The sequence below is a fragment of the Danio rerio genome, chromosome 11 (assembly GCF_049306965.1).
Source record: "Danio rerio strain Tuebingen ecotype United States chromosome 11, GRCz12tu, whole genome shotgun sequence".
Classification (NCBI taxonomy): domain Eukaryota; kingdom Metazoa; phylum Chordata; class Actinopteri; order Cypriniformes; family Danionidae; genus Danio; species Danio rerio.
The window spans coordinates 47,610,921-47,620,000 of NC_133186.1; the positions used below are offsets into that span (position 1 = coordinate 47,610,921).

At 38.5% G+C, this 9,080-nt stretch overlaps 3 protein-coding genes across 8 annotated transcripts in view; 2 read left to right on the forward strand and 1 right to left on the reverse strand.

Annotated features, from left to right (window-relative positions):
* Nucleotides 1-572: 572 nt before the first annotated feature.
* plaat1 (phospholipase A and acyltransferase 1) lies at nt 573-4,763 on the forward strand. Of its 2 annotated transcripts, none has more exon segments than NM_001002590.1 (5): nt 573-698; nt 1,310-1,365; nt 1,889-2,027; nt 4,146-4,414; nt 4,521-4,758. In NM_001002590.1, coding segments are annotated over 4 exon segments (540 nt in total). In that variant the 5' UTR covers nt 573-698; nt 1,310-1,335; the 3' UTR covers nt 4,623-4,758.
* A 681-nt stretch (nt 4,764-5,444) lies between these two features.
* Nucleotides 5,445-9,080, reverse strand: part of rfc4 (replication factor C (activator 1) 4) — a 10,956-nt gene continuing 7,320 nt past the window's right edge. For all 5 annotated transcript variants that reach the window (XM_073915683.1, XM_073915682.1, XM_073915681.1 and 2 more), the window contains 5 exon segments: nt 9,026-9,080; nt 8,151-8,276; nt 7,971-8,051; nt 7,254-7,367; nt 5,445-5,691 (listed from right to left, as the gene is read on the reverse strand). The exon segment at nt 9,026-9,080 is cut by the window's right edge and continues 66 nt beyond it. In XM_073915683.1, the coding sequence (XP_073771784.1) occupies nt 5,596-5,691; nt 7,254-7,367; nt 7,971-8,051; nt 8,151-8,276; nt 9,026-9,080 (472 nt within the window). In that variant the 3' untranslated portion in view covers nt 5,445-5,595.
* Nucleotides 8,991-9,080, forward strand: part of sos1 (son of sevenless homolog 1 (Drosophila)) — a 46,262-nt gene continuing 46,172 nt past the window's right edge. The window contains 1 exon segment of the mRNA NM_001082993.1: nt 8,991-9,011. The gene's annotated coding sequence lies outside the window, so the exon portion shown is untranslated.

Genomic DNA, 9,080 nt, shown 5'->3' on the forward strand with positions numbered 1-9,080 from the left:
TACACACTATCAGTAATCATTTTCCCAGTACTGGGTTGCAGCTGGAAGGGCATCCGCTGAGTAAAACATATGCTGGAATAGTTGGCGGTTCATTCTGCTGTGGCGACCGCTGATGAATAAAGGGACTGAGCTGAAAAGAAAATGAATAAATGACTGAATGAATAATAATTTTATATAACTACATAATGGCGATGCAGGGGGATTGGGTAGGCTAAATTGTCCATAGTGTGTGTGAATGTGTGTGGATGTTTCCCAGAGAAGGGTTGCAGCTGGAGGGGCATCCGCTGCGTAAAACATATGCTAGCTAAGTTGGCGGTTCATTCCGCTGTGGTGACCCCTGATTAATAAAGGGACTAAGCTGAAAAGAAAATGATTGGATGAATGAATAATTACATAATTATATTTTATTTTGAATTAATATTATTAATTATTATTATATTAAATTCTTTATTACAACGAGCAGAAAAGCTTTTAAACGTGATCTAAGAGAACTATAGGAATGTTGGACTGAGTTGATCATCAGCAGTGTCTGTGTGTGTGTGTGTGACCGGCGAGTGACCGCAGCAGCAGCGAGTTCAGATCATTTCAGCATCAGACACACACACACACACACTCTCTCTCTCTCTCTCACACACACACAGACTGAAGCTCCAATGGAGGATTGAAGCCGTTCAGCTGACGATGAAATCTGCTAATACGTAAGTACTGTTTATTCCATGTAGAGCTGTGTGTGTGTGTGTGTGTGTAAGCTCAAACAACAAAACCAGAGACACTCCAGTGATAAACTCTCTGAACCCAACGGCACTGAGATGAAACTGATGTGGAAATCCTCCTCCTCCTCTCACTTCAGGTCATTAATATGTGAAGTGTAGATTATGTTCATGATCATCTCTGATAAACACGGTTTGACACTTCTCATGGCACTTTTCCACTTGTTTCTCTATTATTAGGTCATGCCATTGTGTGTGTTGTAAGAGCTGTGGGCTGTGTGTGTGTGTGTGTGTGTGTGTGTCACTCATTGTCTTGTGTTACTCCAGCATTCTCTGGCTCTTTTCAGCTGTACACACTTCACATCAGTCAACATATTCACACGTGTGTTCATTTCCGTGTTGTGAGTAAAGTTTAAAGTGTTGCTTTTAATATTAACAGAACATGTAAATATCATTACAAACATTCTATTATGCATTTATATGTTTAGTTAAAATATATGTTTTAAATCAATTTAAATATACTTAAGATTCATTATTTTTATTTAAAAAAACAGGATATTTTTTAGATTATGAACAAAATAATTTAATATTATTTTCAGAATGTGCAGAATTATGCTGTGGGACGATGGATAATCAACAGAGAAGAACTGATAATGTGAGTAAACAAGCTTATTTTAAAATTAATAATTAATTTATAATGTATGCAGATGAAAAATGATGCATCAGAGTTCCTAAAGACAGACAACTGAGTTTATTATAGCGGTATTTATTGTAGCCTATATTTAGATGTGTGCTTTATAATGATCGTGTTGTCCTTTACATTGCGGGCAAACAAATATATACTTTATTTATTTATTATATTAATATTAATAACTACCTAATGATGATTTTGCTAATGTAGAAGAGATTTGTCTGTGTTTGATCACTTCTGTAGTAATTATGATCAGCAGAATGCATATGTTAGAGGAGCTCAACACTTCGGTTTGTCTCAGATGGATCAGTTAGAGTGTTTGTTAGAGGCTAATTGTACAATATTGTTGTTTGTGTGTATCCTCACTGCAAAACAACACAAGACATGCAGAGACTCTGCGGCAGTCTGTGTGAAAAGCTGCACAAATTCAGTCATTTAGGGTGGTAGAAATGTTCTGTGAAATGCTGAAGTGTTCGAGTGTGTCCAGATGGCGTCAGGTGAAACTGATCACCTTCAGTGTGTGGAGGAGCCTCAGCCAGGAGACCTCATCGAGATCTTCAGACCGGCCTATCAGCACTGGGCTCTGTATCTGGGAGACGGATACATCATCAACCTCACGCCTGTCGGTCAGTACACACACACACACACACACACACACACACTGATCATATTGATGACAGAAGAATTGAGTTGCTAATAGATTTCAGTAGTGCTGCGTGTCTAAATAGCTGAGTCTCTGTCCTGCCTCTGGATTTCAGTCAATATATCAGTCAACCTCAGGTTTATTGATAAATCCATAAACTGCCTATAAACGAATCAGATAGGGATCAACAAATATAGAGATTTATATATATATATATATATATATATATATATATATATATATATCCTGCATGTGGGCGAATCATTCACCGATATATAGATTTCCTCATATACTAATATCCTGCATCTGGGCAAATCGGTTACACATTCAATAATATTTAGATTTACTGATATCCTGCATCTGGGTGAATCAGGTAAGGACTGACCGATATACAGATTTTCTGATAAACCAATATCCTGCATCTGGGCAAATCGGTTAGACATTGACTAATTTATAGATTTATTGATTTACTTATATACTGCTTCTGGGCCAATCAGGTAGAGATGTTCCAATAAATAAAGATTCACCGATATCCTGCATTTGGCCAAATCAATTCGTGATTGACCGATATATAGATTTACCAATATACCGATATCCTGCATCTGGGCGAATCAGTAAGAAATTGATCAATATATACATTTATTTACTGATATCCTGCATCTGGGCCAATCAGGTAGATATTGACCAATATATATATAGAGTTACCGATATACTGATATCCTGCATCTGGGCGAAACAATTCGAGATTGACCAATGTACCAATATCCTGCATCAAGGGGAATCGATTAGACATTGGCTAATTTATAAGTTTACCGATATCCTGCATTTGGGCAAATCAGCTAGACATTGACCAAAAAAAAAAATATATATATATATATATATATATATATATATATATATATATATATATATACACACACACACACACACACACTGATAAACCGATATCCTGCATCTGGGTGAACCAAGTAGTGATCGACCAGTATATAGATTTACCGATATCCTGCATTTGGGTGAATCAGTTAAGACATTGACCAATATACAGATTTATTGATTTACTTATATACTCTGGGCCATACAGGTAGAGATTGACCAATATATATATATATATATATAGACTCACAGATATACAGATTTCCTGCATTTGGACAAATCAATTCGAATCAAGATTGACCGATATATAGACTTACCAGTATACCAATATCCTGCAGCTGGGCGAATCAGGTAGAAATTGACTAATATATAGATTCACTGATATATCGATATCCTGCATTTGGACAATTTGAGATTGGGCAAATCGGTTATATATATATATATATATATATATATATATATATATTTTTTTTTTTTTTTTTTTTTTTACCAATATACTGCATCTGGGTGAACCAAGAAAAGATCGACCAGTATATATATTTACCGATATCCTGCATTTGGGTGAATCAGTATGAGATTGACCAATATACAGATTTCTCGATATACTGATGTCCTGCATCTGGGCGAATCGGTAGACATTGACCAACATATATATTTACCGATATACAGATATCCTGGATTTGGGCGAATTAAGTAGAGATCAACCAGTATATAGATTTACCAACATACCGATATTCTGCATCTAGGCAAAATCCGACCAATATATAGATTTACCGATATACCAATATCTTATATCTGGGCAAATCAGGTAGAGAATGACCGATATATTGTTTTACCAATATACCGATAATCAGGATTAGACCACTTTTAAAGTTAAACATGATTTTGTGCTGTCCATTTATTTTAACATAAATGTCATTTGAAAATACTCAACAGATGAACACAGACAGTGAACACAACAAAATAAAGTTCACTTGATATCTTGACATGGCTTAATGCACTAAAAGTGAGATCAGAAACCCAAAATCACAATAGGTTACATTACTGTTTTAAAATATTACCTCAGTGCAGAAATCCTCATTAAGCACGTGTGATTGTTTTCTGATGAGAGGAAAATGCTGCACGTCTGTATATAGTATATATTTTTAATAATCTGTATTTCAAATCTGGTCTTCATACAGAGCAATCTTACAGCATTCACAGTAGAATGTACCTGTTTGTGTTCCAGATGAAGGTCAGGCCACTGCTGTGTCCAGTGTGAAGTCGGTGTTCAGCCGTAAAGCTGTGGTCCGCATGCAGCTCTTGAAGGAGGTGGTGGGTGCAGATTCATACAGGATCAATAATAAATATGATGACGATCACACGCCGCTGCCCGTCTCGGAGATCATCCAGCGGGCACAGATGCTCATCGGCCAGGAGGTGTCGTATGACCTGCTGGGCAGCAACTGTGAGCACTTCGTCACTCTGCTCCGCTACGGTGAAGGAGTGTCCGAACAGGTGAGTCTCAGTCCTGCCTTTCAGAGCATCAGGTAGAGACGGACCGATATATTAGTTTACACATGTACCGATATCCTGCCTCTGTGTGTGTGTTGTGTGTTTTCAGGCATCGCGGGCTATCGGTGCCATCAGTCTGGTGACAGCAGCCGCAAGTGCTTTCTCAGTGCTGGGTCTCATCAACACCCGATCCAGAAACAGACCCTTCTAGACCTGCTGTATTCCCTCTGGAGGCGTTTGCTTTTCTGAGTTAAGTGTCCTCTATATTCTCTGCTTCATTGCAGTGCAGATTTGCTCTGACAACTTGATATGGTGCTCAAAACTTTAATAAACTTGAATTGTTTGGATAAAAGAGTTTATTTTGGTTTTTAAATTATATTATATATACAATGGTTGGATAAATGATATGGTGCTCAAAACCCTAACTTAAATGGTTATTTTTAATTTATTATTTATTAATTGCTTAATAAATTAATATGCTTATAAATTATACATTTTATTATACATATTTTGTTTGGAAATTTTTATTTTTTAAACAAGTTTTAAATTATTAATTACAATATTTATAATTAATTTATTTTTATTAATTATAAATAAATATGATTTATTTATTATTAAAAATTATGGTTTAAAGGTGTAGTTCACCCAAAAATTACAATTAAAAGTTGTTGTTTTTTCTGTTGAACTCAAAAGAAGATATTTTGAGGAATGTTGGAAACAGTTTTTAATTGACATTTATAGAACTAAAAATACTATGAAAGTCAATGGCTACCAGCTCCACACATCTGGAATAATTGGAGTGTTATGGTGTAAATGAAGACTTCTGAATTTTTAGACAGTTTATGCCTTTATATTATATTAATTATAGAGTTTAAATGTCACTGAGTATGAAAAAAGTGTCCAAAAGTCTAATCAGGAGATTTAGTACAAACATTATTTGTATTAAAAGAATCTATTTGTGTTATCAGTGAATGAAACGTCTCATCTTTGACCCAAATATAATAAATAAATTAATAAATCATCCCTCAACAAATATGAGAAACAGTTTTTAATTACAAACTTCAAATGTACAAAATAAGGTTGAAAACTAAAGTTTGGGGAGTTTTGTGTGAAATCAGTACCAATGCTGATGACAGAGCAGCTGATTGGTCGTCAGAAGTGTGTCAGAGCAGCTGATTGGCGAATCAAGTGTTCTGTGTGGCCTGCTGCATGATGACTGAGCAGAGACTCAGCAGCTGCAGATACTCGTCTGCTCCGTCTGCCAGACACTTGTCCACTTCCTGCAACACACACACACACACACACACACACACACACACACACACACACACACACACACACACACACACACACACACACACACACACACACGGTCACTTCACGTGTTCTTCTGACTGGAGTTATCCGAGCATATAAAGCTTGAGGTGTTTGTTTAGTTTTATTGTATTTAGTTTATTTATTTGTGATCTTGACATTAAATATCAGATGTCAGCATTAACAGCAGAGACGCAGCACTGTGTTCTATCTCTGTGAAAGATAACAATAATAGTTTAATACAGGGTTTAGATTAATTACAAAGGCACATTGTTTTGTGTTTAGAGTGCGCGTTATACACAAATCAATATAAAAATATCGTAAAAGTACCTCTAACGGATCGTAACATGAGTTACCATCAAGAGTGAAGGGGTAATGGGCCTAGTTACTTTTCTGAGGAGTCGCTCAATATTGTAATGCATTATTTTCAACAGTACCTTTCCTCAACACTGGGCAGAATAAGCCAAATCTCGAAGAGGAGAACAAAAGCATTTAACTGTATTTGATTAATCGGCCAACTAATATCAAAACAAGCGCTAGTCGCACTAGTCAAAGTAACCTATTCAAATTTGGAAGGAGGAAACCGATCAAGAGAGCAGCTGTTAACATGAAACACTCTTTGGCCCCGTTTACACTGTCAGGTCTTGATCCTGAATTCTGATTGGTTTGCCTGTCCGCATACACAGATTATTAATTGTGACCCATATCTGATCCATGAGTTTACACTTGCCATACAATGCATAACGTCGTGCATGTGTAAAAGGCAGACTCTAGCATCTGCGCCACACTGGCCACGATGGAAGAACTTGTCCTGGTTTCAGCTCTGTGAAATATGCAAAGTTCACCCAGCTTTAAGATGATTTAGAGGAGGAGGGAAGGGGCCGTCATCGCAGCTTGTGCCTTTGGTTTATATGTGGTGTCCTCCACCATTCAGAGGAATTAGTAAGTATAAGAGAGATCTCAGGTCTGCAGATTGTGACCACTTTCCTCCTCCATGTTTCTTCTGTTGTTGTTGTTTACCGCGTCGGCATCTCTTTCTTGTACATCAGGGATGTCAAACTCAGTTCCTGGAGGGCCGCAGCTCTGCACAGTTTAGTTCCAACCCTAATTAAACACACCTGATCAAACTAATCGAGTCCTTCAGGCTTGTTTGAAACCTACAGGTAAGTGTGTTGGAGCAGGGTTGGAGCTAAACTGTGCAGGGCTGCAGCCCTCCAGGAATTGAGTTTGACACCCCTGTTCTACATCATTAAACCGCGGAGAATCACCACACTGTCACAAGTTTAATGATGTACTAAACAGAACCCGATCTGCCTGTTTACATCACAGTCGCACTGGCACATATCTGATTTATTTCCACATATGAAGGAGGCCTGAAACCCGTCTCTGAATATCTGAATGCGTGCGTTTATTTCCTGTTTACAGTCATACAGCAGATCAGATGTGCGAGTTGGGTCACATTTAACTGGCAGTGTAAACGGAGCCAAGACTCTCTGCTTTTAGTGATCTGATCTTCTCTTGTACTTACGGCCATCTTCTCAGTGATGACGGACTTCTGCTTATCGCTCAGCTGCTCCTCGATGATGACGTCGTGTAGCTGGTTGAGGAGATTAGTAGCGGCGTATCCCTGATCAATCATGTCCTGCACACATCAGTTGAGGGATCAGGGCTGGATGTATGAGCAGACTTTTATTGTGGCAGAAATGATGTTGTTTTTTCCACAGTATGAGCTGGCTGATTGATTGCATTTCATTAGTGCATAATTTATTGCATCTAATAGATAGTGTGTTCAGGGGTTTGTTCTGTAAATGATGCATGTTTGAGTTTGAGTTCACGCTGCATGACTATCTAGTTCAAACTCAGTCCTGAAGGGCGGTGTCCTGGAGAGTTTAGCTCCACCCCTAATCAAACACACCTGAAGCAGATGATCAAGCTCTTACTAGATGCACTAGAAACTTCCAGGCAGGTGTGTTGAGCAAGTTGGAGCTAAACTCACAGGACACCGGCCCTCCAGGACTGAGTTTAAACACCCCTGATCTAGAGCATAGGTCTTAAACTCAATTCCTGGAGGGTCACAGCTCTGCACATGTATGTGTTTTGGGATGCACCTTACGATGTTCTGAACACTCTCTGGTGTTTCATGTGATTAAAAACAGTGAATCATTTAGTGAATCAGTTGATTGATTCATTTGATTGAGCCTCATTTGAGCCCTGTTGTGTGTGTGTGTGTGTGTGTGAGACTGACCTTCACTGCAACCTCCAGCTTCTCAAACGTGCCCTTATAGCAGATGTGGAGGAGCGACTGGATCACTTTAGGTGGAACCACCTGCACACACAGCAAAGGGGGAGATTCTCTAATGAAGAGCAGAGTCTCACTGATCATCAGATGTGTGTGTGTGTGTGTGTGTGTATTTGTGTTTCTCACCCCGGCGATCTCTATGATGGTCTGCTCTGTGATTTCTCGCTCAGAATTGAGTCTAGCGCCGCTCTGCAGGAAGGTGATAGCCTTGCGGAGATCTCCTTCTGACACTCGCACCAGAGCGTGCACACCCTGAACAACACATACACACGCACGCATGCACACACCAAGGTTATAATAGTTTTGGATTTTTCATTAGTTTTATTTTTAACTTCGTTTTAATTAGTATTACTGGTAGACTAGTTCACATTAGTTTCTATATTTTAAAAGTGATTAGTTTTAGTTTAGATTTTAATATTTTTAGTATTTGTTTTTCTAAATAAGGATGTTTGTTAGGTGCAAGATTCAAAATCATCAGAATAAATATTGCATAATAAAACTCCACCAAAGATAGACTACATTTGTTTGACACAAGAACACTACCATCTATCACCACCATCCTCAAATTTAAACACAACAGCCCGCAAGACAGCAGCCTATATACAGGCTTCTGAGGACAGATACACAGTAGTGATGGGAAGTTATTTAATGCAAACCAGAATTTTTGTGACAAAGTTTGGACTCAACATATCAACAATATGCAGTACACTCTTAATATGCATAACACTCTTAAGGATCTGCTCGGGTCATATGTAGTGCTGTCGCCGCTGCTGTCATGTCCAGCTGTTGTTTTTGTCGTGGGAACAACAGTGAGGATGACTGGAGGAGGACCGGCCTGATCGGGCCAATGGCAGCAGAATTAGAGACTCTCATATGCACACACACCCTCTTAAACACAAACACACTCGCTCTCGCACACACTGTCCTATACACACTCTCAAACACACTCAGACACTGTATTATATACACACACACACACACACACACATGTACAGACAGACCTCAGTGGTGTACTTGAGGTTCTCTTTCCTGCAGATCTCCAGTATTCTCTCCTGC